The sequence below is a fragment of the Prionailurus bengalensis genome, chromosome E1 (genome assembly GCF_016509475.1).
Source record: "Prionailurus bengalensis isolate Pbe53 chromosome E1, Fcat_Pben_1.1_paternal_pri, whole genome shotgun sequence".
Lineage (NCBI taxonomy): Eukaryota > Metazoa > Chordata > Mammalia > Carnivora > Felidae > Prionailurus > Prionailurus bengalensis.
In genome coordinates, this window is record NC_057347.1 from 41,199,525 (window position 1) to 41,225,501 (window position 25,977).

General features: G+C 50.0%; 3 protein-coding genes across 4 annotated transcripts; 2 read left to right on the forward strand and 1 right to left on the reverse strand.

Moving 5' to 3' along the window:
- The first annotated feature begins 3,909 nt into the window (after nt 1–3,909).
- On the forward strand, nt 3,910–7,006 carry RPL27 (ribosomal protein L27). Its single transcript, XM_043584599.1, has 5 exons — nt 3,910–4,031; nt 4,274–4,356; nt 5,289–5,458; nt 6,699–6,809; nt 6,913–7,006. The coding sequence occupies exons 2-5, from the start codon at nt 4,276–4,278 to the stop codon at nt 6,959–6,961; spliced, it is 411 nt and encodes a 136-aa protein (XP_043440534.1). The 5' UTR covers nt 3,910–4,031; nt 4,274–4,275; the 3' UTR covers nt 6,962–7,006.
- Nucleotides 7,007–8,550: 1,544 nt separating this feature from the next.
- Nucleotides 8,551–18,282, forward strand: IFI35 (interferon induced protein 35). Of its 2 annotated transcripts, none has more exons than XM_043584593.1 (7): nt 8,551–8,785; nt 15,948–16,049; nt 16,396–16,543; nt 16,615–16,721; nt 16,820–17,006; nt 17,101–17,207; nt 17,422–17,771. In XM_043584593.1, exons 1-7 carry the CDS (start codon nt 8,765–8,767, stop codon nt 17,611–17,613), a joined length of 864 nt encoding a protein of 287 aa, XP_043440528.1. In that variant the 5' UTR covers nt 8,551–8,764; the 3' UTR covers nt 17,614–17,771. The 2 variants fall into 2 exon arrangements, with proteins under 2 accessions (XP_043440528.1, XP_043440529.1); XM_043584594.1 differs by lacking the exon at nt 17,422–17,771 and adding an exon at nt 17,794–18,282 and having other exon boundaries at nt 8,568–8,785.
- VAT1 (vesicle amine transport 1) lies at nt 17,880–25,176 on the reverse strand. Its single transcript, XM_043584590.1, has 6 exons — nt 24,562–25,176; nt 21,383–21,590; nt 20,808–20,978; nt 20,607–20,696; nt 19,599–19,840; nt 17,880–19,448 (listed from the first exon to the last, which is right to left on the reverse strand). The coding sequence occupies exons 1-6, from the start codon at nt 24,967–24,969 to the stop codon at nt 19,365–19,367; spliced, it is 1,203 nt and encodes a 400-aa protein (XP_043440525.1). The 5' UTR covers nt 24,970–25,176; the 3' UTR covers nt 17,880–19,364.
- Nucleotides 25,177–25,977: the final 801 nt, after the last annotated feature.

Below are 25,977 nucleotides of genomic sequence, written 5' to 3' on the forward strand. Positions count from 1 at the left end.
ACTTTCTTGAGCAACGTCTGGCTCTTGGCCTTTCTGCCTCTTCTTGGCCCTCTATCCTGGACCAGGTCAACTTTGGTGGTGGTTTCTTTCTCCCAAATGTTATCATCCCATCTCGCCCAGGCGTGCAGTCTGTTCCCACGGCAAATCTCACCTTGCCTGCCACTTTTGGAGCTGGCACTTTTAAGTCCATTTATCTAGATATCATCCAGGGTGGATGATAAGTGCCGTGACTATGTGGCACAGCCCGGAACCACCCCAGTATTTTTCTAATCCTCACAAAGACTAATTTGTATCAAGGTTTTGATTCTAATTTGTATCAAGCATCATGGGAAGCTGTTTTAGGCCATCCTAACTGAATCCTCACTACTTCTAAGACAAGACCATATGATCTCCATTTTATAGCCAAGTACACTGAGGTTAAACATCTTGTCCAGGTGTATGTGATGGAAGAGCTGAGATTTGTACTCAAGTTGCCCGAATCCAAATCCTATGGTCTTTATATTCTATCATGTTACCTCATTGTATCATGCTGCTTCTAGATCTTTTCTTCCTCTCTCTCCTTTATCCACCCCCTCGCTCCACCGTCACTTTGGGGAAGAGAAGGTATTTCCCACATACCTACCAGAAATTTCAGCTGCCAAGGGACTAGGCCACAAGGAGATGGACGGACAGACAGCCACCGTTCTGTGGAGTTCTTCATGAAACAAAAAGACAATATGTAGAGACGGAGACAATGCTGCCAGCATCCCAGCAGTCCGATATCTGCTAGTCACTGATCATCTGCATTATTACTTAGGACAGAACTCTGTCCTTGGCTTGGGGTGAGGCACACAGGACAAGGGAGGAGAGAAGGGAACAGTCAGCCTAGGTCTAAGCCTATGCAAGAACAGGATGAAAAAGAATCATGGATATGTATCCGTGAAAGCGCAGGCTGCACTGTTTTAAAAGTATGATCTGCAAAGCATTTTTTTTTTTAATTTCTTAAGTTTATTTATTTTGAGAGACAGAGCGAGCGGAGAAAGACAATTCCAAGCAGGCCCTGCGCTGTCAGCACAGAGCCTGACGCGGGGCTTGAACTCCTGAACCATGAAATCTCGACCTGAGCCGAAACCAAGAGTTGGATGCTTAACTGACCAAGCTACCCAGGCGCCCTTGCAAAGCATTCTTAAAGGTAGAGGCAACTGCCTGGCTCAGTTGCTAGAGCATGCAATTCTTTATCTCAGGGTAATAGGTTCAAGCCCCATGTGGGCTGTAGAGGTACTTAAAATCTTAGAAAAAAAGATTTCTAAGGCGTTCTGCATTCATTCATCCTTGAATGCCTGCCAACTGCCTGAGCCAGGGTAGACAGGAAAGAGAGAAATAAAACATACTCCCTGCCCTCAACAAAGACACAATCTAAGGAAATTGGGGATTTGGGTAGCTTGTTAAAAATTGCTGGGTCCCATCCTACAGATTTTTATTCCATAGTTCTGGGGTGTGGCCTGAAAATTCACAGTTCTACGGTTCTAAGCATCCCAGACTGATGCAGCCGCTTTAGGGACAACACTTTGAGAACCATTGATCCAAACCAAATAAGATGTTCTCTAATAAAGATGAGTATGGATTGGATTGCTGAGGGAGCACAGAAGGAAGAGATTGATTCTGCCTGGGAGAACTCTGGAGTGCCCTTGAAGGATGGATTTGGACAGGGTTTTGCCTAGCTACAGTGGAGGAGAATAAAGACACATGGACCCACCTGAGTAAAGACCCCAGGAATCAAAAAGGTTGGATATTTCAGTAGTTGGGGATGGGGGGTGGGGAGGGAGTGGTTATGTGAAGATGTGGAAAAATAAGGAATTTAGGCTGCAAGAAAAGAAAGGTGAGTTTAAACTTCGGTACACAGAGCCAGTGAAGGATTTCAAGCACAAAAATGGGGAATTTAAGAGGTATGTTGAGGGAAGCTCCCCAAAATAAGCTCTATAGATCATATATGGCTCCACTCCAGACTGAAATTGTTATCTCCTAGGTTAGAAATCCATCTTTCATAAGCATAGCAAGCAATTCAGATCCACATAAAAGTTTGAGGAAGAGGGACGCTTGGGTGGCTCAGTCAGTTAAAGCATCTGACTTCAGCTCAGGTCATGATCTGGCGGTTTGTGAGTTCGAGCCCCGCGTCTGGCCTGTGCTGACAGCCCAGAGCCTGCTTCGGGTTCTGTGTCTCCCTTTCTCTCTGCCCCTCCCCTGCTCGTGCTCTGTTTCTCTGTCTCAAAAATAAACATTAAAAAAAAAAAAAAAAAAGGTTTGAGGAGGAGAAGAAAAAGATCTGAGGCTGGATCATTTAGGGACATTTTCCTTTTCTGGAAAAGGACAGAAAAGATTTAAAAGACGAGGAAAAATTCAGAAGATTTCGTACTAATTTGGGAGAGTGTTTGTGAGAAGAGTCCAAGGCAATTATGAGATTTCCGGCTGTGGTTTCTATTTTCCAAAAGATACACAGCAGAAGAGGCAGCAGCAGGCTGGGAGCAGACCATGAAGGTGGAAATGGACAGGGTGGTGTAGTGTAATAAGAGCACCAGGTCAGGAATGAGAACTTGCTCTTGCATCACCATCTCTGTGACTTTGCTGCTCTAGAGCTGTCCTCTTAGAGGCCAGAGTAGATGATCTCTGGAGGTCCCTTCCAATTCTAAAATGTCATCTTCCGATTTGAAACAAAAGATCTTTTTTTTATTTAAAAAAAAAATGTTTACGTTTATTTCTGAGAGAGAGACAGAACAAGTGGGGGGCGGGGGGAGCGCGGAGAGAGAGATGCAGAATCCAATGTAGGGTCCAGGCTCTGAGCTGTCTGAGCAGAGCCGGATGGGGAGCTGAACCCACCAACCGCGAGATCATGACCTGAGAGGAAATCGGATGCTCAACCTACTGAGCCACCCAGGTGCTCCGAAACAAAATACTGTAATTGAATATAGATATGTAAGTACATAATTATTGTGATAAACCACTGGCATGGGGTGTTGGCTGCAGGGAAAACTGGTCCCTGGAGAGGCTAAGAAGAGAATTGATGAAACCCTGATTTTTCTCATATCTTGCCCAAGACCAATTCTATAGATTCTTCCATGTTCAGAAAAGGAAAAACTGTAAGATGGTTTCCCTTTCTCTTGAACTCCGAAGACAAGTAAAGAACCATCTAAAAACAGTCTTCCAGGGTCACCTCCTGTATCATTAGGTAAAGCTAGGCTACCTAAAAAGCCTAGCACAGAGTAGGTGCTCAGGGATTATCACCATCATCCTTCACCTTCCTCACTGCTTATTCCAGTCGGTAATGTCTGTGACATCACTAGATTCTAAATATTGGGGGTAAGCACCTTTGCCTAACTGATCTTCGTCTCTCCCCCCTTACGCCAAAAATGCACACTAATACAGGGGCGCCTGGGTGGCGCAGTCGGTTAAGCGTCCGACTTCAGCCAGGTCACGATCTCGCGGTCCGTGAGTTCGAGCCCCGCGTCGGGCTCTGGGCTGATGGCTCTGAGTCTGGAGTCTGTTTCCGATTCTGTGTCTCCCTCTCTCTCTGCCCCTCCCCCGTTCATGCTCTGTCTCTCTCTGTCCCAAAAATAAATAAACGTTGAAAAAAAAAATAATAAAAAAATGCACACTAATACAAGTCCTATTTTTGCTCTCTGACTCTTTCAAGTCATAAAAATCTATTTCAAACTGTGACCCCTTCTAGCGCCAGAAAAAGGAACTGCAACCAAGGGGTGCGGCAGAGCAGTGGAGTCAAAGGTCTGCGCGCTTTAGAGCCTTCCTTGCTCTTCCCACCTACGCGGAAGGAAGGACTTCTTTGCTTCTAGTGGAAGCTACTGATAAAGTTTGATTTGAATAAACGAACGCCCAGGTACTGCTCTGCCCGCCAGAGCTTCTTCCGCCCGTAAAGGATTTCAAGAGGTGGGGCGAAACTTGCGGGGCGGGACCGGATGTGAGGTCACTCTCCCCGAGGTGAAAGGTTAGCGGAAGTGGGCTTTCTTCCTTTCTGCCGTAGGCTCGGGTAGCTGGTGTCGGTGAGTAGAACCTTGGGCGGGATGTTCCAATCCGCTGCCATCCGCGGCCTGGGGGTCGAGATCCGGGGTGGCGCCGGGCGCTTTCCTTTGCCCGGTCTCCGGAGGCTTCGTAGCGGTCCCATCCTGCGATCAGGGGCCTGCGGGCGGCCTGGGCCGAGACGGCAGTGAGCGCAGCCTTGGCTTCTGGGCCCACATCCTCGGCTTGGCAGGTTTCTGAACGGCCCCTTCTCCTTCCCCTGCAGAGATGGGCAAATTCATGAAACCCGGGAAGGTGGTGCTGGTCCTGGCCGGACGCTACTCCGGACGCAAGGCGGTCATCGTGAAGGTACCGTTCTCGCGAGCCTCTGCGCGCCTACATCCCAGGAACGGGGCTGGTTTCGGAAGGCCTGCAAGCGTGGAAGTCAAGAGCTAGCTTGGGGGCATTGGTCACTGAGCATTGCGGGTGGGAGTGAATGCATCGGGGCTCTTGAGAGAGAAAAATGCAAAATACAAACAGATGTGAGTTGAATTGGGCGCCTCACATATAATGGGTTCTCTACTAAAGAGGCTTTAAAAAATAATAATGCCCGGCGTTTATCGAGCGCTTGCTTGGTATCTGGCGCTGTTTTCCAGGTGGTGTCATGCCCAGTCCTTGAGGTAACCGTAGGGGATTCTTTTCTACTGCTGATGTCTGGAGACGTTAAGTAACTCAACTGAAGTAAAACGTTAAGTGCTGCAGCTGGGATTCTGTAAAAAGGGGAGAAATTGTTTCTAGGCAAAACGATCACTTGGCATATTCTAGCCCTCCGTTCTTTGCCTTCTGCCTACATTTTGTGGCCTCTTGTGAGATTTTGCTAAGCTCTGGCCAACAACTTTTGGTTGTTGTGGGACCACTGGGACACCCTTTGTTTCCCTTCCCTCATCTGTCTGAGACTGGTTTCTGGAGTTAGACCACCAACTAGCCATGTAATTGTAGAAGTTAAGAGATGTTAAGTCCTAAGAACCAGTGCTTGATAGAAAGCAAACACTCCATAAATGCTAATTATTGTTAGTTTTTAATCACTTAGCTCCCACAAGCCTTTCCAGATTCTTGGTGGGAATGAATACGACCCATTACTGTTTGGGCATCTAGCCTAGCACTCAGAATGTCTGCTTTGTGCGGTTTTTCCAGTAGCGGGTCTCAGATTGGGAGTGGGGGTATTCTTTTTATACACGGCCTGCATTTAGCACAGCGCCTCAGTAGGCCCTCGATTACTAACGTGATTCTTGCTTGTTCAGAACATCGATGATGGCACCTCAGACCGTCCCTACAGCCACGCTCTGGTGGCTGGAATTGACCGCTATCCTCGCAAAGTGACAGCTGCCATGGGGAAGAAGAAAATCGCCAAGAGGTCAAAGATCAAGTCTTTTGTGAAAGTTTATAACTACAATCACCTCATGCCCACAAGGTGAGCATATCAAGAATGGTTATGAAAGTGACTTTCTTTTCTCCCCTCTGGCCTGCTGAATAAGGAGACAGCTTTCAACTTTGCAGCCATTCCAGTGTGGGGAAGAGACATTTTCATGTGTGACTTACAAAGTGGTCGTGGTTTCAAGTGCTGCCTCTTTTTTTTTTTTTTTTTTTTAATGTTGTTTTTGAGAGAGCACAAGTGGGAGAGAGGCAGAGAGAGACAGAATCTGAAGCAGGCTCCAGGCTCTGAGCCGTCAGCACAGAGCCCGACGTGGGGCTCGAACCCACAAACTGTGAGATCCTGACCTGAGCGGATGTCAGACACTCGGCCGACTGAGCCACCCAAGCGCCCCCCCCAGTGTTGCCTCTTTAATTCAGTGTGGAGCTGTGTTCTGTCATTTTCTGTGGTGACTTCCCTGACTGGGCCAAGCAGGATTGAAAAATCTTTTCCAAGCTTGCTCTTGATCTGTCTCCTCACCTGAAAATTCTAGAAGTGTTAGGTAAAGATTGCTGCATTTGTTTGCAATCACGATAAATACAGGCACGGGATCTGGCCTGCTGTCTTCCACTTTTCCACTTTCAAGGATAGTTTTTATAGGCTTTCAAAAATTGTTGATAAATAAGGGAAAGCAAACCTCCCCCCAACTGATTCCACTTGGCTCTCAAGCCCCTGAGTTCCTGGCCGTTCACAGTATTGTGTGCCATTCATGCTATCTTGGTGTATAGGTTATAAGGAAATAAAAATATTTGAGAGAGTCCTGAACGATAATTGCCAAAACCCAGCAGTGTGTGCCTTACAGTTTGCTACTGGCGGCTGCATGTTTACTCTTAATGGGCTGTCTTAAAAGGGCATTGCTGTTTCTCAGGTGCTGGGAGACAGACCTTGGTAACTAGTCACCCAGGTTTTGCATTCTCATAATGAGGCTAACCCTTCCCTGGACACAGCTTGAACACCACTAAATAAAATGGCTCCAAATAGGAAGCTGGCCAACCACCATGATTAAAGTGACAATCCTTAGCCAGAAAAATAGTCACTGGAAAGTTGAGAATGAAACGTGAAGTATTTTCATGGCTTGAGTCTTTTTAAATTGGCAATTTCCAAAAAATATCATCAGGACTTTGGCACAGCTTTTGCGGATTGCTCCTGTGGAGACAGACCCTGCCATCCCAAGGTCCCAGACTGTGCGAAGGCCCTGGCCGCATGTGGGCTGATCTTCCCTCCCCGCTGTTGTCCCCAGGTACTCTGTGGATATCCCCTTGGACAAAACTGTTGTCAACAAGGATGTCTTCAGAGACCCTGCTCTTAAACGCAAGGCCCGACGGGAGGCCAAGGTCAAGTTCGAGGAAAGGTAAATAGCTTTGGTAGTGGATGTTGGGAATATGGTATCCATATCCTCCATGAAGGGAATTTAGTTTCACTGTTCTCATTGGTGTCCTTTTCTTTCTGTCTAGGTACAAGACCGGCAAGAACAAATGGTTCTTCCAGAAGCTGCGGTTTTAAGTTTGTTTTGTTTCAGTCATTAAAAATACCAAAAAAAAAAAAAAATCACTGTCTGCTTGTAGCATGTATTATTAGACTGCTGAAGAACATTCATATGATAAGACGTTGGGTGGTGGGTGAGAGGAGAAGCTGTGGGAAAGTATATAAAATAGCGCTTTTGTGAGATTTGGACTACTTCTGTCCTCCTCCTGATAATCCTTTAATCATCTGACCGCCCTCGGTGGGTAAGGCGTGAGCTACTGAATGATTTCCCAAAAAACTACTACTGATGTGTAGGTGCAGAGTTGTTTAGCATCCCTGGCTTCAACCTGTTACCTACATAGGGAACCTGGGCCACTCTCCTCCCTCCACCCTCCATTGTGAACACCCACAGGCCCCTCTCAGCAGGCACTGATTACTTTGGATTGAGAGCCACTAATCTGAGGTTCTCTGAACAATGACAGGGTGCTGAAGTCCCACTCTTGAGGGTTAGTAGGTCAGAATTTCAAGCAGGTTGTGCAGTGATCCCTGTGCTGCTGTGATGAGGCCCACACTGGAGAACTGCTCTAGATAGCAGTGGGGACTAATGAAGGCCTGACCTCTAGAGCACCCATTGTTAGTGAGATTAGAAGAGGTCCTCAAATGGCCTGGCTAGCAGAACAAGAAAAGGTGTGGTTCAAGGGTCTTGGGCATAGGTATGTCCCCACAGTTGCAGGAAAGATAATTTGGTCCTTTCATTTGGCATTTTACCTTTCATTGGACCCTAAGTGTTGACTCTGTTTTACTGGCAAAATAGGCTCTCCATTTGAATTGGTTCTGTCACTAGATGGAAGGATTCAAACAGGCACATTTGCCAAGCCTTACACTTGGCACACATACCCCTGGGATGCAGGGAAAGAGATTGAGAAGGGCTGAGTATAAATTACTCTGGAAATATGGACTAGATAATAGGACACATCGTGCACTGTGTCCTGTGTAGTTTCATTTCACCTTTAAGTATTAAACATCTCTTGAGACAGACCCCTCTAAGTAGCTTGCCTGCTCAGTCACAAATGGAACTGAATTTAAGCCTTCTGCCTAAAACTTCCAAGTTCCTTCCACTCAACCTCAATGCTCAAGTTCAAGTATTGTTCTAACCAGGTTTAGATACGTGCTTCCTAGCAATAGGACCTCTAAGCAAGTTTCTGCACTTCTTTGCCTCTGAAGTTTACAAGCTCATCTGTAAAATGGCAAAAATGGAACCAACTTTGTGGGGTTGTTTTAAAGATTAAGTTAATTCATGTAAAGCAGATCCAGTATTGGGCACAGAACAGCTCCCAACAAATGCTGGCTATTAGTACAGCTCTTGTGAATTTGGTGGAAAGGCTTTAACCATCCTGGTTGCCTTTCTCATTCAATTAATCTTAATTTGTGTGTGCCTGGCATCTTTCTGGGTTCCAGGGAAATAACAAAGAACTATTCTACCAAAAGGCTTGTGTTAGAATGAGTGGTAGGTTGGGGGCCCACATTCTGTTTGCCTATGTTTATGGGTAGATTCCCCTGAGACCTCCTATCTGGGTGAAGTCAACTTCCGAGACCAGAAAGGCTCCTCCCCGGGGTGGGGAAACCAGCTGGGGGCGTGTGAACACCGAAGGGCAGGGATTTTGGTGAAATGAAAGTGGAAGCAAAGAGCCTGCCGGTTCTACATCAGAAGTGTATTTCAGGTCCGGCTTAGAGGAGACTAAAGCCCATCAGAAGGTACAAGCAAGAGTTCTGTCGCTGTGGACACTGCCACTTTGTGCCCAGCTCTGAAGTCTCAACTCTTGCCAGCCGGACCCCAGGCCCATGTCCGTGACCCATGATGCCGTAAGTGAGGAGAGTGTTGGGGGGAGGGGCGAGAAGCAGAGGAGCATTTCGCTCGGCTGGAAATCTGCAGGCATTTCTTGTGTGAATGTGCATTTTTCTGAGAGAGAATCCATAGTTCTTGTTAGATACTCAAAGGGTTTTATGACCCAAAACGTGTAAGACTTGTTCACACCCTTATCTCCTGAGATCTTGCCCAACAAACTTGCCTCCTTATATTTCATCTTAGAGTTGAAATAGATAGTTCCTCACCTTATTGTTGATGTCAGCTGAATCTTAGGCCCTCTTCCAGGTCACAGGGCTCTCCTCTGAGAGCTCACCTTCCCACTGGGTGCTGTGCTCCTCCCTTTCCTGACCTGTGAATGATCCTACTCCTGCTAGACTAAGACTGGTCCCCCGTCCAGCCTGTTCACCATGCCAGCACTGTGCCTGGCATGCACGCAGCCCTCAATAAACAGCGGTTAAATGAATGCATCTCCTCCCCTCTCCAGTTTCTTCCTTTCCCCCCCTCCCTGATACTACCCCATCTGTTATAAATACACAGATGTCTTGCTTGGGAATTTTTCATTTGCCCCTCAAATGTAGTAAGAAAGATCACAGGCTCAGGGCCGGCTGAGCCAGTGGAGCATGAAACTCTTAATCTCAGGGTTGTAAATTCGAGCCCCACGTTGGGTTTAGAGATTACTTTAAAAAAAATCTTTGGGGCGCCTGGGTGGCTCAGTCGGTTAAGCTCCCAACTTTGGCTCAGGTCATGATCTTGCGCTCCGTGAGTTCTAGCCCCGCGTCGGGCTCTGTGATGATGGCTCAGAGCCTGGAGCTTGCTTTGGATTCTGTGTCTCCTTTTCTCTCTGCCCCTCCCCCACTTGTGCTCTATCTCCCTCATGGCACAAAAATAAATGTAAAAAAAATTTTTTTTTAATTTAAGCAGATAATCTATAAATCAATAGTAGAAACTTAGCACACTGGTTGGCACCTCCTAAACGTACAATACGTGTTTGTTATTCTTAATATTATTGCCAACCTTTCAGAACCCCTATTCCCCAAGATTATCTTGATTCACCTCCATTTCACTCCTACCTCTAAAATGGGTGCAGGAGACTTTTTTTTATTATGACTTTTTTTTGTATATTTTTATTTATTTTGAGAGAGTACGAGTGGGGGAGGAGGGCAGACAGAGAGGGAGAGAGAGAATCCCAAGCAGGCTCCAAACTTTCAGAGCAGAGCCCGACCTGGGGCTCGATCTCACAACCATCACTGAAGCCAAAAAGAGTCGGACACTTAACCAACTGAACCACCCAGGCGCCCCTATGACTTTTTTTTAATGTCTATTTATTTTTGAGAGAAGGGTGTGAGGGTCAGAGAGACAGGGGGACAGAGGATCTGAAGCAGGCTCCAGGCTCTGAGCTGTCAGCACAGAGCCTAATGTGGGGCTCAAACTCACAGACCTGCAAGATCATGACTTGAGCTGAAGTCGGACACTTAGCCAACTGAGCCACCCAGGAGCCCTTCAGGAAACTTCTTTTTTTTTTTTTTTTTTTTTTTTATGTTTATTTATTTATTTTGAGAGAGAGAGAACAGGGAAGGAACAGAGAGAGGGAGAGAGAATCCCAAACAGGCTTTGCACTGTCAGCACAAAGCCTGACATGGGGTTTGAACTAAAAAACCATGAGATCGTGACCTGAGGCGAAATCAAGAGTCAGATGCTTAACTGACTGAGCCACCCAGGTGCCTCTGAAATGAAACTTTTTAAATCAACAGAATAGAGATCACACTCTGTACAGTTTTATTTTGTATTTTGCTTTTTTAGCTTAGTGTATTTCTTCATATTGTTAAATGTTCTTTAATGTCTTCTAATTGCTACATAATATATTTATTAGGCTATTCCTCTATAGTTGGACATGTAGATTTATTTTTGACTTTTTTTGTGTGGGCTTTTTTTTTGTTTTTTGGCTTTTTTTTTTCTTTTTTTTTTTTTTTTTTAATGTAAGCTCTACCCAACCTGGGTCTCAAACTCAGACCCTGAGATCAAGAGTTGCATGCTCTACTGACTGAGCCAGCTAGACACCTCTCTTTTGGGCTGTTTTTGTTTTTTTCCTTTTTTTACCCTTTTTTTTTTTAATGTGTATTTATTTTTGAGAGATAGAGAGTGTGAATGGGGAGGGGCAGAGAGAAAGGGAGACAGAGGATCCAAAGCAGGCTCTGTGCTGACAGCAGAGAGCCCAGTGCTGGGGCTTGAACTCCCAAACAGTGAGATCAAGACCTAAGTCAAAGTTTGACGCTCAACCGACTGAGCCACTCAGGTGCCCCAAAGATTACAGTTTTAAAGCTCTGTCCCTCACAGAGCCCTTCCTTCCTTTTGACTTCTTCCATTACACATGCTGCTCCAACCCAGAGTCATTTCCACCAAGTCCTGTCCCTGACCATATGTGTCTTCAACGGCCTCGAGTTTGACTTACTTTGGCTCATTAATTAACCCTGGCAAACCTCAGGTTCCTCATATAAAATGAGGATTCATAAAATAGGAAAGATTCAACATAGCACTCATCACGTGCCAGGCACCATTGTTCCCAACAAAATTATAGGTGGAAATTGCTATTATGTCCATTTTGCAGATAAGGAAACCAAGGCACAGAGAGTTAAATAACTTGTTCATTGTCTTGCAGTACTAAAAGGAGCTGGATGTAAGCGTTGGAGGTTTGTCTCCAGAGTTCGTGTTCTTAACTGTTATGCCGAGCAGCCTCCCAATACCCTATGATGAACATAAACAGCAGGAGATTTTATCTTATGGGGTGGTTAGGTTGTAAATTTCGCAAGTAAGGCAGAAGAATGTAGGTAGTCAAAATTAACCTTAAATCATTAACTCACCCCTACAGTCTCCAGAATTTACAGTCTCTCAATGAGCTCAATGTAGAATGGATTGCAGTTTTTTTCGGTTAAGCACCAGATGTACATTGGCTTACATTTAGGAGACCATGTTATCATGTCACGCAAACAATAGCATGTATAGTTGAATTCATGTAAGTGACTACAGTCAGCTTGTGTTGTCCTTAAGAGGGTCCTATAAGAGAGAAGTTCCAGTTGGAACTTGGAGACAGGAGGCAGTTCTGTGATACTTAAAATGAGACGGAGTCCAACCGAGCCCAGCACCTGGCAGGCCCCCGATAACCACTTGCCCTCTTCCCTTGCCTGCTGGGTCAGTGGATTCTACCAAATTCTTGACACCCAAGTCTACAACCTTGGCATTGTCTCTCCAGTTTGTCCTCTCTGTCTCCTTAATATAAACATCCACAGAGTCTGGAGGCCTGCTTCCTGAAATGTGCTCACCCGTGCATGCCCATTGCCAGAGGTCCAGCTCAGCTTCTGTCATGTCAGGAGGAATTAGAACCTCAGAGTGTCCCTCCCCAGTTCCCGCTGCTCCAGCTCATCGTGCCATGGCTGCCAAGTTGCTCTCTTAAACACCATGTCCACCACCTCACCCCCCTCAGAAATCTTCACTAGTTCTCCATCCCCTACTTATATTAGATCTGAACTCCCCTGCTCCAATGGTTCTTTTAAAAACTCTATATTTAGGGGCGTGTGGATGGCTCAGTCAGTTAAGTGTCTGTCTCTTGATTTCAGCTCAAGTCATGGTCTCACAATTCATGGGATCAAGCCCCAAGTGGGCCTCTGCACTGACAGCATGGAGCCTGCTTGGGATTCTCTCCCTCTCTCTCTCTCTCTCTGCCCCTCCCCTGCTCATGCACCCACACTCTCTCTCGCTCGCTTGCTCAAAATAAACATTAAAAAAAACTCTATAGTGGGGCACCTGGGTGGCTCAGTAAGTTAAGCATCTGACTTCATGGCTCATGGGTTCGAGCCCCACATCACACTCTGTGCTCACAGCTCAGATTCAGATTCTGTGTCACATCAGAGCAAAGCCTGATGTGGGGCTCAAACTTATAAACTGCAAGATCATGACCTGAGCCAAGATCAAGAGTCGGATGCTTAAATGACTGATCCACCCTGGTGCCCTTTTTTAAAGCTATTTTATTTTATGTTATTTTATTTTATTTTATTTTATTTTATCTTTATTTTTAAATTTTGTTTGTTTATTTTATTTAGAGAGTGAGAGATAGCAGAAGTGGGGGAGGGGCAGAGAGAGAGAGAGGAAGAGAGAGAATCCCAAGCAGGCTCTGTATTGTCAGTGCGGAGACCAATGTGGAGCTTGAATCCACAAAACCGTGAGATCATAACTTGAGCCAAAACCCAGAGTTGGACACTTAAACAACTGAGCCACCCAGGTGCCACTAAAAGTTATTTTATCAAATAGCATTGCTAATTACTAGGTTTTCAAACAATTATGTATATTTAGATCAAGATTTAAAGCAGAAGTAAAAAGAGAATGAACTTAGGACTGAATCTAGTTCAAAACATCTTAAAATGAATTTCATTTTTTTTAATTTACTTTTTCATATATTTTTAAATTTTTTTTTTCAACGTTTATTTATTTTTGGGACAGAGAGAGACAGAGCATGAACGGGGGAGGGGCAGAGAGAGAGGGAGACACAGAATCTGAAACAGGCTCCAGGCTCTGAGCCATCAGCCCAGAGCCCGACGCGGGGCTCGAACTCACGGACCGCGAGATCGTGACCTGGCTGAAGTCGGACGCTTAACCGACTGCGCCACCCAGGCACCCCTTTTTTCATATATTTTTAAATTGAGTTATCTCTTTCAAATAAAAATTCAGATTTTTATTTCCCTTAAAAATGGGAAGATATGGGGAGGGGCACTTTGGTGGTTCAGTCAGTTGAGTGTCCGACTTCGGCCCAGGTCATGATCTGGTGTTCGTAAGTGCCAGTCCCACATTGGGCTCACTGCACAGAGCCTGCTTCAGATTCTCTGTCCCCCTTTCTCTGCCCCTCTTCTGCTTGTACTCTCCCCCCAAATAAATAAATATATATATTTTTAAACGGGAATATATGGGGCACCTGGCAGCTCAGTTTGTACAGCACATGACTCTTGATCTTGGGGTTATGAGTTCAAGCCCCATGTTGGGCATAGAGCTTACTTTAAAAAAAAGAAAGAAAGAAAGAAAAAGAAGAAATGGGATACAGGAACCACATTCCCATGTGAGAAAATCTTGGTTGGATGGGGCGCCTGGGTGGCTCAGTCGGTTGAGTGTCTGACTCTTGGTTTCAGCTCAGGTCATGATCTCATGGTTTGTGGGTTTGAGCCCCACATTGGGCTCCACACTGCTTTTGCAGAGCCTGCTTCGGATTTTCTCTCTCTCTTTCTCTCTGCCCTTCCCCCTTCCTGCATATGCTCTTGCTCTCAAAATAAATAAATAACTTAGAAAAGAAAAGAAAATCTTGGTTGGAGCTGAGAAGAAGTTGCCACTTTAGCGGGGACATGCTCTCTCCAGTTTGTGAGTCCCTAGCACTCCCTATGGTCTACACTGGCTCCCTGGACTCACCGATGTCATCTAACTGCCCCTTAAAGACACCTTGTTTGTAGGCATATAAAGAACTAGGTACCTTTCTCACTACTCATAAACCAGCATTATTTGGTCAAGCCCTAGTTTTTGTCTGTTTAAAATAGAGTGAACTCACACTGAATAATTCAATGCCCTCTGTAATATATTTCCATTCTGTCATTAATTCACTTCATTCATTCATTCATTCATTCAACACACATTTACTGAATGCCTGTTTTGTGCCAGAAACTCTGCTGAACACTGGGGATACAGAGATGACTAGGACAGAGTCCCGCCTTCCCCAGTGAGCTCACACTTCTCTGAGCTGACCTTATTTATCAGGCTTCCCAACCACAGAGTGAACTCTGCCAGCTAACATCTACTTCATCCCGCAAACAAAGGTGCATTTATTCGTATCCCTGGTGTCATTCCCCTGCCCATGTTGTCACTCTCTGTCTCTGGACTTGCTCCAAATCACACCCAGCCTGAAAGGCTGCTTGCTGCAGTGGAAAGAATGGCAGTCAAGGGACAAGCTAGGAGATGTGGGGTAAATTGTTCCCCCACTCTGGGCTTGATTTCTTCACTGTAAAGCACAGATTAGCAGTCTGGAGTCAGACTGCATAGGGCTGAATGACTTCAAGCAAGTCACTTAGCCTCTCTGAGCTTCAGTTTCCTCATCTATAAAATAAGGATAAGAGGGAATTTATTTCACAGGGTTGTTTCAAGAATTGAGCCATATAAAAGCCATAAAACGCTTAGCACAGGGTGCCTGCATGGCTCAATTGGTTGAGCATCTGACTGTTGATTTCGGCTCAGGTCATGATCCCAGGGTCATAGGATCGAGCTCCGCATTGGGCTCTATGCTGAGCATGAGGCCTGCTTGAGATTTCTCTCTCTTCCCACTCCTGCGTGCTCTCAAAAAAAATTTTTTTAATTAAAGCTTAGCATAGTGCCTGACATATAGTAAGTGCTCAATAAACATTAGCTGGGGCACCTGGGGTGGCTCAGTCGGTTGAGCATCCAACTCCAGCTCCAGTAATGATCTCACAGTTTGTGAGCTCGAGCCTCATGTCAGACTTTGCACTGACAGTGTGGAGCCTGCTTTGGATTCTCTCTCTCTCTCTGTCTCTCTCTCCCCCTCCCCCGTTCATGTGTGCATGCATGTGCATGCAAGCTCGCTCTCTCAAAAACAAATGAACATTAAAAAAAAAAAGTTAGTGAATACTATGACATTTTGCCACTCTAAGCCCCCACTCCTCCCAGAGGCCTCCCTAGTTATGTTAAGCCCTATGGGACTGTCCCTCCTCCATACTCCTGATGCCCTCCACAATCTGTCATGTGAGGGTACACTGTCTTGGGTGTTGTTTTGTACAGACCCGAGGGCTAGCCTCTTCTCCCCCCTTGCCCTGTGTCAGTGCCCAGCACCGCACAGCAGGAGCTCGGTGTCTGTTAAATGCAAGCTGTCCTGTAACAACGCAGCTGTGGCTGCTGCAAGGGCTCCTCTGCTTGTCCCCCTCCCCCAGCTGAGATGAGGCCAACCAAATCCTGAGGAGAGTGGGCCAGGGCCAACCCCGGGACAGGGGAAAGGGGTTGGGCTGTTCCGGAGCTGAGCATCAGCTCTGCCGTGGGAGAGTCCAGGATCGGGTCCCTTTCCCCTGGGCTCATTCTCTGGGAAGGCAGATGGAAGTCTGGTCGTCTCCCCCACCCCAATAGGCTCTCCATGCCCTTCGGGAGGAGCAGGCCAGACTAAAGAGGAGGCTGCAGCAGCTGCAGCAGCGGAGGAGGGAATTTGGGGACTTCCCTCACCACGACCAGGTAAGCTGGGAGAGGGGTGTGGTGTGGTAGAAAGAACCAGTTTCTCTCCTGGCTCTGCCACTTCCTCACTGCATGACCTCCAGTGTGGCACTTGAACTCTCTGGATCTGTTTTCTCATCTGTGACGCTGAGCTACCAAACTTGCAGGCTTGTGAGGACAAAGTAACATCTTGTGTGGAAAGTGCTCCTACGGGCTTGACCTACCTTCATCCACCCTTTTATCCAGCTCTCCTTTCAATAAGTGTGCTCATTCCCGGCCTCAATTCCATGGAACACTTTCCTTCTAGGGGTGGTGGGGCCTCTCCCACCCTTGAAGGCTGCATCAGCCTCCCCTCCCCCACCTCCAGGTCCCATTCCCGGTGCCCTTGGTCCCCCTGGTGTTCCGAGGACACACTCAGCAGGGCACAGAAGGGTCCAAGCCTTTGGTTTCCAAACTACGGATCTGCTACCCTCTGCCTGGAGGCTCTGCTCTGGTCACCTTCGACGATCCCAAGGGTGAGCTCTCACAGAGGCCCTGGGAGGGAGGCTGGGAGACTTCCAGTACTGACCCTGCTTCCCCGACCCAGTGGCCGAGAGGGTGTTGCAACAAAAGGAGCATAAGATCGACATCGATGAGTGCCGGCTGCGGGTGCAAGTCCAGTCCTTGGAGCTGCCCGTGGTGACCACCATCCAGGTGATAGGACTGCAGCGTCCTGGGACATGCAGCGGGTGCCATGCACTTGGGGACAGGGGATGAGTGGGGCTGTACCTCTCCCTCCTGTCTGTCCCTAGGTGTCCACACAGATAAGCAGGAGGAGTGTGCTGGTCAGTGGGTTTCCTGCAGGGCTCAGGCTGAGTGAGGAGGAGCTGCTGGACAAGCTGGAGATCTTCTTTGGCAAGTCCAGGAATGGGGGTGGCGATGTGGAGAGTCGGAAGCTGCTGCAAAGTGGGGTCGTGCTGAGTTTCACTAAGGATGCAGGTAAGGGTCTTGCCGACAAGATTGGGGCCGATGCATCCGGCCACAGGGGAGAAAAGCCCTGATGCTAGAGGTCCATTCCTCTCTGTCCCCACAGTGGCCCAGCACCTGTGCCAGGCTGGCCAGTTTACAGTGCCACTGGGCACGAAAAGCTTCCCTTTGAGAATCTCTCCCTTCCTAAGTGGGGAGATCCAGAAGGCTGAGGTAAGTGGGAAGGTGAATTGGTGGCTGGGCCAGGAACCTGTCTGCCTGGCAGAAACTTGCCCAAGAAAGGATCAGAGTCCCCAGACTCCACTGCCCTCCCCATTGCCAGTCCAGCCTCTCAGGCCTCCCGGCCCTTCCCAGACCCCCAGGGGCACTGCCTGCCCCCAGTCCCTGACTCTCATGAACCAGGCCCATCTCCTGGCTCCTTTTCCAGATCGTGTTCCGGCCAGTGCCCCAGTCAGTGCTGGTGCTCAACATTCCTGACGTCCTGGATGGCCCGGAGCTTCAGGACATCCTGGAGATCCACTTCCAGAAGCCCTCCCGTGGAGGTGGGGAGGTGGAGGCCCTAACAGTTGTGCCCCCAGGACAGTGGGGCCTGGCGGTCTTCACCACCACGTCAGGCTAACAGCCTGCCCTTCTCATCCCCTCCCCCGCACCCCTGCCAAGCCTCTCAAACCAGGCTGGATTTGGGCGCACAGGTGCAAGAGATCGTGCTGGTCAACAGCGGCAGGGATTATGGCTTATGAAATGCTGCCCAAGAACAATAAAAGTGGCGTGACCCTCTTCTCATTTCATTTCCTGAAAGGAAACTTGATGTGAGCACAGAAGGAGGAACCCTCACCTTCCAGGAGCCCACCTTCCCCTCCACTCGCGGAGGCAACATCCAGGACCCAGGGTTTGGCTTTTTATTGACACAACACAAAGGCAGCTTCGGTAACAGTAACGGGGTGGGGTACACAAAAGCAGAAATCGCCCTTCACACATTTAGGCCTCATTTAGACACTGAAGAGGCTGAGCCCCTCCCCCCACCTCCCATTGGCAATAGCTGGGCAGTAACCCTCCCTAATTCCGTATCAGAGAGCAGAGGGAGTTGTACCCCTGCGCCAGGAAGTCCCCACTTTGGTTCCGGTGGCTCAGGTCCTAACCACCCCCCTCCTTATTCCCCTGTTCCATCTCCCCACCCATGTAAACAAAGTTTGGGGCTGAGTTTGAAAAGCTGCCCTCCTGCTCTGAGAAGGCAGTGGGCCTCCCTTGACTACACAAGAAATGTGCTTCGATTTTTACTTTGGTCCCAGAACAAGAAACAGATGGCATTGCCTCTCAGAGCTCTGGCTGGTAAATGCCACACTTATCTGCAAGGCTGAGAACGCCACCCTGCCTTTTTCTCCTCAACCACCCAGAGAGAAATGACAGCCCCAGAGACGGGACACGGCACAGACCCCAGGAGGCTAGGGGCTGCCCCCCGCCCCCACTGGCACACACACAGATTTTTGGCAGTGTTGTGGGACAGCAAAAGCCCACCTCCACCAGAACGAGGAAGGCACTGGGGAGTTCAGGGGTGGAGGAGGAGGTGTGAGACAGGGACCCCCCACCCACCCACACACACAAGCACAGGTTTTCCGTTGCTAAGGCACTGAGAACAAATCCACTAGAACTCAGTGAAGGATGGGGAGGAGGGGGGGGCTCTGTGTCCCTCCCACAGAGTCGTGACCTAGGGAAGCAGGTCAGATTCCCACCCTTGTTGTAAGAGGCAACCTTGGTTAAGAGTGGCAGAAAACCTGGAGGTGGAAGAAACCCAGCTGTGCTCAAGGAGACGGGGACCAGAGGACAAGGCCATGCAACGAGGCAACAGAGTTCAGAGGTGGGCGCCAGTTGGCCTGGGCTGAAGGGACAGGAGGGCGAGACAGGGACATGCTGGATTCACACAAATTGGCCCCATATCCTGAGCTGACATTTTGATTCTTTGGGGAGGGGAGTGTGGGGCAGGGGCAGGAGGGGAGATGAGGCAGAGGTGGAAGCACACAGAACTGGACGGAAAAGGACTGGCTAACCTTGGCACAAAAGCAGCACAGCAGGCCCAGGGAAAGGGTGGGGGCAGGAAGCAGCCGGCCTCCCTCTGACCCTCCCTGTCCCCTTGGCAGGGCCCAGACATCCAAGTGGTCACTTCCCAACCTCTTCGGAGGGCAGGAAGGGGGGAGGGGGCCCTGCCTAAGGAGAAAGAACAGGGCAGGGGAGAGGTCATCACCACGGAGACCTTCGGGGGCGAGTGGGCAGAGCATTATGAGGAGGATGAAATGTAGGAGAGTCTGGTGACCAACACAACGTGGCTCCCTAGCTTCTCTCTTCCCAGGTCCCGAGGGTCTGCCAGCCCCGGCCCTAGTTCTCCTTCTCTGGTCCAGGCACCAGGAGGACTTTGCCCACATTCTTCTTCTCCTGCATCTGCCTCATGGCATCCGCCACCTGGAGAGGAAGACAAGACCCGGTGCCATCCGGCCCCTCTAGAGAGCCAGCCTAAAGGGGTCAGCCCTCCTCTTCCCAGGAATCCTACCCCTGGGAGCCCAGCCTGCAGGGGCCCTCCTCCGGCCCTCCCTGCACAGCCATCACACTCACCTTCTCAAAGGGCCACACGGAGTCAATGTGGGGTTTGATGCGGCCCTGGTTGTACAGAGCCAGGAGGCGGGCCACCACACCACTGACTAGCTCCACCTCACCCTCCAGGTAGCCCAAGTGGAAGCCACACACAGCGCGGTTGGTCGGCAGCAGCTGCAGCGCAGTCACACTGAACTGGTTCCACCATGTGCGCGCCAGGGCCATCAGGTTCCGCTTGGGGCCCGTCAGCAGGTTGGCCATTCCTGAGGGATGAGGAGACGCGGCCCGTGAATCCAGGTGCTGGGCACATCCCTGTCCCAATCCATGCTCATCCACCCCCTCTGGGCCTCTTACAATCATCCACAGCAGTGCCAGGGAGTGACAGGATAATCCCCCACCTGCTGGCTGCCGGGCCCAAATGGACTCCAGCTGACTCAAAAATTGCCTGAATCTTTATTCACTTGTTGATTTTGTGTGTGTGAAATAGTTTTTCTTTCTTTCGTTTTTTAATGTATTTTTGAGAAAGACAAAAAGAGTGTGAGCGGGGGAGGGGCAGAGAGAGAGGGAGACACAGAATCCGAAGCAGGCTCCGGGCTCTGAGCTGTCAGCACCGAGCCTAATGTGGGGCTCGAACTCATGAGCTGTGAGATCGTGACCTGAGCCGAAGTCAGATGCTTAACCAACTAAGCCACCCAGGTGCCCCATGTGTGAAATCGTTTTGCAAATGAAAATGCAGCCTGACCAAGAAACCCAGGAAGGCAGGACAAAGGAAGGCAGGCTGATTGATTTTGCATCTGGAAAAATCCCCAAACAGGAGCACAGAGAGAACACAGAATGCACTGTGACTCACAGGAACAGTAGTGAAAGAGAATGAGAGTAGCTGCCCCCCACCAGAGGTAGCAATCTGAATGCATCACCCAGGCCAGTCCTAACCCGATGCTCCCTCGAGCACTGGAGTCCCTGGGCCCCTGCATCCTACCCTTCAGACCCACCCTGCTTCCCCCCTCCATCCCCAGCCTACTAACTCACCATAGATGACCACTTTGCCCATGGGTTTGAGGAGGTTGTAGCCCTTGGCAGTATCTGACCCACCCAGAGGGTCCATGACGATATCCACTCCTGTCACAGAGTAGGGGGGCCCAGAGGCAGCATTAGGATCCACAGACCTGGAGTGTCCCATCCCTGTCCTGTGCCATCCTGCCCCTGCCCATACCCATACCCCGATCCCACCTTTGGGGGAGACCTTCTTGATCTCATCCACATAGTCAGTCGTATGGTAGTCGATGGGGTGTGTGACCCCGTTCTCCTTCAGCACCTCGTGCTTGCTGGCCGAAGCCGTTCCGAACACCGTCACATTCTCCACTGTGCGACACAGCTGCACGGCGGCCATACCCACACCCCCTGCAGCAAGACACTTTCATAAGGAGGGGATGTGGAGTCACCCCGCCACCGCTCGCCATTCTTGCCTCTCAAGGACTCCGTTCATCACCTTCATTTTGCCTGGGCCCATTTTGAGGCTTTCTCTCCTCATAACCATGTCCAATTTCCATGATTGAGAATTGGGGGGAAGGGTAGCTGGCAAAGGAGGGGGTGCCGGGTGAGGGCACGTTGCTATGGATAGCACACCAGGCTGGACCTGGTGCCTGAATGTTACCACGGCAACAATACTGCAGAGGCCTCTGGGAGCCATAGGCCGAGGCAGCCTGGTGTTGCCATGACAACCGTCCAGACAGGCTGCAGGGAAGGGGCCCGAAGGAAATCAGGGTGGGGTAAGGAGGGGGGCATAAGGGGAGGGGGCCTGTCACCTGCAGCCATGTGTACCAAGACGCTGTGGCCAGGCCGTAGGTTGCCGAAGTCAAAGAGGACCATGTAGGCTGTGATGTAATTGACCAGCAAGGCAGCGGCTTCCTCAAAGGTCATGGCCTCAGGCATCTGGAAGGTCTGGGCTGAGGGCACAGTCACCTCCTCCTGCCACATGCCTGACCGGATCAACACCATCACCCGGTCCCCCACCTTGAAGAATGGAAGAAGAGCAGCATTCAGTCCCTTGCTCATTCACCCGTTGGTGATTTATCACCTGCTATGTACAAGGCCCTCTTCCTGGCAATGAAGTAGAGATAGAAGCAGTCACAGTAGTCATGGTAATAGTAATAATAATAATACCATCAAAAACAATACTAACTTACCTTTACTGAGTGCTTACTAAGGGCCAGGTCCTATTATAAGTGCTGTAGGTCTATTATAATTTTTTTAATGTTTATTTTAGAGAGAGAAATCGAATGTGAGTGGGGGAGGGGCACTGAGAGAGGGAGACATAAAATATGAAGCAGGCTCCAGGCTCTGAGCTGTCAGCACAGAGCCTGATGTGAGGCTCAAACTCGTGAACCATGAGATCATGACCTGAGCCAAACTTGGACACTTAATGGACTGAGCCACCCAGGTGCCCCTAAGTGCTATAAGTCTATTATATATAAACGCTCAATTAATCCTTACCCGCTCTTTGAGGTAGAGACTGTCCTTATCTCTACTTTACAGATCTTATACTTCAGTATTGTGTAAGATCCCTGAATGCCACAAGCTTACAGTTAGGGCAGCATGAAGTATTGTTAAAGAGATCAAACTGTTTCGGTTAAAGAAAGATGGGCTCTGCTGTTTACTGAACAGTGTGACCTTGGGCAAATAAGAACTATTTAACCTTTTTGAGCCCCAGTTTTCCTGTCTGTAAAATAGGGTAGTTATGATGAGTAAGTGGCAAAAAAATCATTTGGTAATTTTTAGCCCGGTGTCTGGAAGCAGTTCGTAGTATTAAATAATAAGAATGATAAAGTGCCACTAAAGATCTCTGAGCAGCTAGGGCTGGGTGCAATCACCTCCTGAGCCAGTACTGGGGGCCCAGAAAACACCTTCACCCAGAGTCAGGGGGAGAGGTGATGGGCAAGGACAGCTACACAACCCTATCCACCAGGAAGAAGCATTTTTCCCCCACTCTCTCAGCCACCTGCACAAGAGCCTCATTACAGGAGGGAAAGGGGGCAAAGAAAGCAGAATCTTTCCCTCCAGCTTAGCATCTGGAGTCAAGAGGAGAGCAGAGGAAAGGTGGCAATCTCAGGAGAAAGGAAGGCCTCTCCTCACTCTCTGAAGCCCATGGAGAGGGAAGTGTGAGTACTATTCCAGGACAATCCGAGTCTGTCTTTGTCTCTGCCAGGAATGATGGAAATTCTGTATATTAAGGAGACTTGGGATGCATGGGAAGGGGGGATGGGACTCCCACACACACCCTTTTTCATGTCCCCACACTCCATTGACAAAGAGGATGCAGGTTGGGATCTTTCCTTGCAAGCACTGGCCTGAGATGAGGTCTGGGGAATGGAAACATCCCACCCTAGGACCTCAGGACCAATAGACTCAGAAATGGCCCAGGAGTGCTGGAAAGTGCAGTGTGGTCAGCCTGGGTCGTGACCAGTCCGGACCCGTCATGATCTGACTCAGGACAAGGCTCACTTATCCAGGCTAATACCCACCCCTCGCCCATCACAGGGCAGAGCCATGAACCTCTCCCCAGTCCAGACATCAGGAGGGAGGGAGGGCTCTCCCCACAGAATCCAGCCTCTTACATCAGGTTCTTGCCCTGGACAGGATATCCTGTATTTACTAAGCGGAAAGTGTGGGGAGGGAGGTTAGGTGGGTGGCCTTCAAACATGAACTACAACTCCCCCCCGCCCCAACACACACACACAATTCCTTAATATCTTCTCAAGAATTACTAAGAAGTCAGTGGAAAGGGTGGGGCCAGAGCTAAATTGAGGGAGAAGTCCTTTAAGGAGGAGATGTTTGCATACACAATAAATCCAAGAATTCCAGCTCTGGGATCTGGGATTAGCAGGTCGAAGAGGATGGCTGCGTCTGAGGGGCCTGTCTTGCAGGGGGCTGATTTAAAATGAAACCCCCCAACAAACGACGTGCAAAGGCTTCACCCCAAGTCTCTCAAAAAGTTGCTCATTTGGAACTCTCTCTCTGGTGTCCGGGTTTGTGGCCAAGATTAATGATAAACAAAAAGAGAAACAGACCGGCAGAGCTGGGCCAACCTGCTCCCGGTACCACACCCCCCACCACCACCCAGTCCAAATGGACACCGCTGGGGTTTCCGAGGTGAGGGTCCTCCTCGAGGAAGGCGAAGGGGTGTCCTCTGTCCTCCCTCCGACGTTCCCAAGGGTAGCCTAGGGTCGTGACCCTCTGGCTGAGTCACTGGAGGAGGAGATATTGAAGTCACGGGATACAGAGAGCCTAAGACAATGATCCAGAGACCAGATCTCGTCCCGCCAACCCCAAGAGCAGAGGGGCAGCGTGGGGCCGGCGGGAGGGCGAGTGGCAAGCTCCCTCTCCTCCATGATGGGCGTGCCTCATCTCTTTGGCCGTGCTCTGGGAGGGGCCTCCTCACACCCCCACAGACCACGGGGCTGCATGTGACTGGGGCTCTGGCAGGGTCATGCGTCCCCGCCCAACCCTGACAACATAGCTCCTTAAGCTCCCTCGGGGAAAGAGGCGCTAATCGGTACTCAGGGTCACACACCACAATTACCCAGGCAGTGTTTGGTGGGCCAGGGTACAGGTGTGGTTTTAAGCGGGGGGAGGGGGGCGAAGAGGGGGTGGTGGCAAGGTCATTGTGCGCATGCGCGTGGGTGCCTTATTGTGTTCCCCCCCACCCCACCCCAATACACAGCCACGGCCGCCGCTTCTGGGCGGTGGCCGCAATTGAAATGGTTGAGGAGGGGGCGATAACTCCATCTTCACTCCCTACCCCCCAATATCCACCCAGTTCTCCAGGGCCGTCGGAACACAGGCTCCCTTCCTAAGCCTTCCATGCCCTTCTATCTGAATCAATGCCAGTTTCCCCCGCCCTGCCACACCCCCGGCCCCCGCCCACTCGAGCTCCACTGCCTCAAGGCCTGGGCAGCCTCTCCCTGCCCTGCCGTGGCCCGCTCACCTTGCGGTCGTTGACTCCCTCGCCCACTGCGACCACGACGCCGGCGCCCTCCATGCCCGGAGTGAGGGGCAGCGGCGGCAGCCTGTCGTACAGCCCCTGCCGGGCCATAAGGTCGGCAAAGTTGAGCCCGCAAGCCCGGACGCGCAGCGTCACCTGGCCGGGGCCGGGGGCCGGAGGCACGGCCGGCCGGCTCTGCAGCTTCACCTTGTCGTAGCCGCCGAAACCCGTGAGCACCAGGCAGCGGAGCTGTGGCGGCGACGCGGCGGCGGCCCCCTCGGAAGCCGCGGGTGGCTGGGCGTCGCCAGCTGCCTCAGCTTTCGGGGGCTGAGAAGAGGCGTCTTCTCCGGCCCCTGCTTCGGCCGCCGCCACCACGGTGGCCGCCTCGGCTACCTCTCTCTCCGCCGACATGTCTGGGACTCCCGACGTGCGCGCAGCTGGACCGAGGGTGCACAGCTGGGGAGGGCGGGGCGCGCGTCGGGAGAAGCTGCGGCGGTGGACTCCGAGCGGGAGGGGAGGGGCGCCGGGCCGGGGGCGGGGCCTCGCACTCCGACTTAAAGGGCCACAGCGCCGATGTTGCAGGAGCGCGAAAAGTGAAGACCTGGAACATCTGGAGACAGACACTCGAGAGGGCATTCTTAAGGTCATTCAGACTGCTGCTTAATTTGCTTACTTATTCATCATAAACCTTACGCAAGTTAAACAATATGTAAAAGGACAATCTGAAGAACGATCCCCAAACCTCAGCTTACATTAGATTTGGGGAGCCAGCCACCTGTGGACTAGAACCCAACTAAGTTGTTCCTCAGGCTCTGACTCTACCCATATGTAACCCATTCGTGTGGTCTTGCAGTGGCAACTTGGAGCAGGGAGACCGAGTCTTTAAAACTTTCCATCCGATTGTTAAAGCTCTGTGCCTCAACTTTCCCTTCTGTAAAATGGTGATATTGCTCGCTCTAAAAGATAAAATTAAATCGAGTATAACCGATGTAAAACAAAGCGTCTTTAAAAGGTAAAAGATGCCATGCAAATGCAAAAACAGTTGTGTAGTAATCATTAGACTCTGGATCAAGCCTTAAATGACTTTAGGGCTTGTCTCTGGCTCCATCAGGGCTGTCATTCCGGGCAGTTTTATTTTCCTCTTCCTCCCCATCTCTGTCTCCCCGAAGTATCCACCAGAGGACGCAGCTACCCCAAAACTTTCCACCCTGAGCCAGGCTGGAGAAACTCAGTCCACACTTGCCTCCTAGTCCAAGCCCTCCGTTAAGCCACCCCAGCCCCAGACTAGGCCGGTCGTTGCCATGGGGACTGGAAGCCATGATGTCACCACTGTCCGGGTGGGTGTGTTGGAGTCCATACCCTCCTATCCCCAAGACTCCCTGCCGGGACGTGAGAGTGGAGGGGTGGGGGTTGAGACCA

What these genes read in the sequence shown, in the direction of transcription:
- RPL27 (XM_043584599.1), top strand. Translation starts at nt 4,276, where the DNA reads ATGGGCAAATTCATGAAACCCGGGAAGGTGGTGCTGGTCCTGGCCGGA. An exon ending in GCAAGGCGGTCATCGTGAAG is followed by an intron (nt 4,357 to 5,288) that starts GTACCGTTCTCG and finishes TTGCTTGTTCAG; the next exon opens with AACATCGATGATGGCACCTC. An exon ending in AAGGTCAAGTTCGAGGAAAG is followed by an intron (nt 6,810 to 6,912) that starts GTAAATAGCTTT and finishes CTTTCTGTCTAG; the next exon opens with GTACAAGACCGGCAAGAACA.
- IFI35 (XM_043584593.1), top strand. Translation starts at nt 8,765, where the DNA reads ATGTCCGTGACCCATGATGCC. An exon ending in TGTCCGTGACCCATGATGCC is followed by an intron (nt 8,786 to 15,947) that starts GTAAGTGAGGAG and finishes CCACCCCAATAG; the next exon opens with GCTCTCCATGCCCTTCGGGA. An exon ending in ACTTCCCTCACCACGACCAG is followed by an intron (nt 16,050 to 16,395) that starts GTAAGCTGGGAG and finishes CCCCACCTCCAG; the next exon opens with GTCCCATTCCCGGTGCCCTT.
- VAT1 (XM_043584590.1), bottom strand. Translation starts at nt 24,969, where the DNA reads ATGTCGGCGGAGAGAGAGGTAGCCGAGGCGGCCACCGTGGTGGCGGCG. An exon ending in AGGGAGTCAACGACCGCAAG is followed by an intron (nt 21,591 to 24,561) that starts GTGAGCGGGCCA and finishes CCATTCTTCAAG; the next exon opens with GTGGGGGACCGGGTGATGGT. An exon ending in CCGTGTGGCCCTTTGAGAAG is followed by an intron (nt 19,449 to 19,598) that starts GTGAGTGTGATG and finishes CTTCCTCTCCAG; the next exon opens with GTGGCGGATGCCATGAGGCA.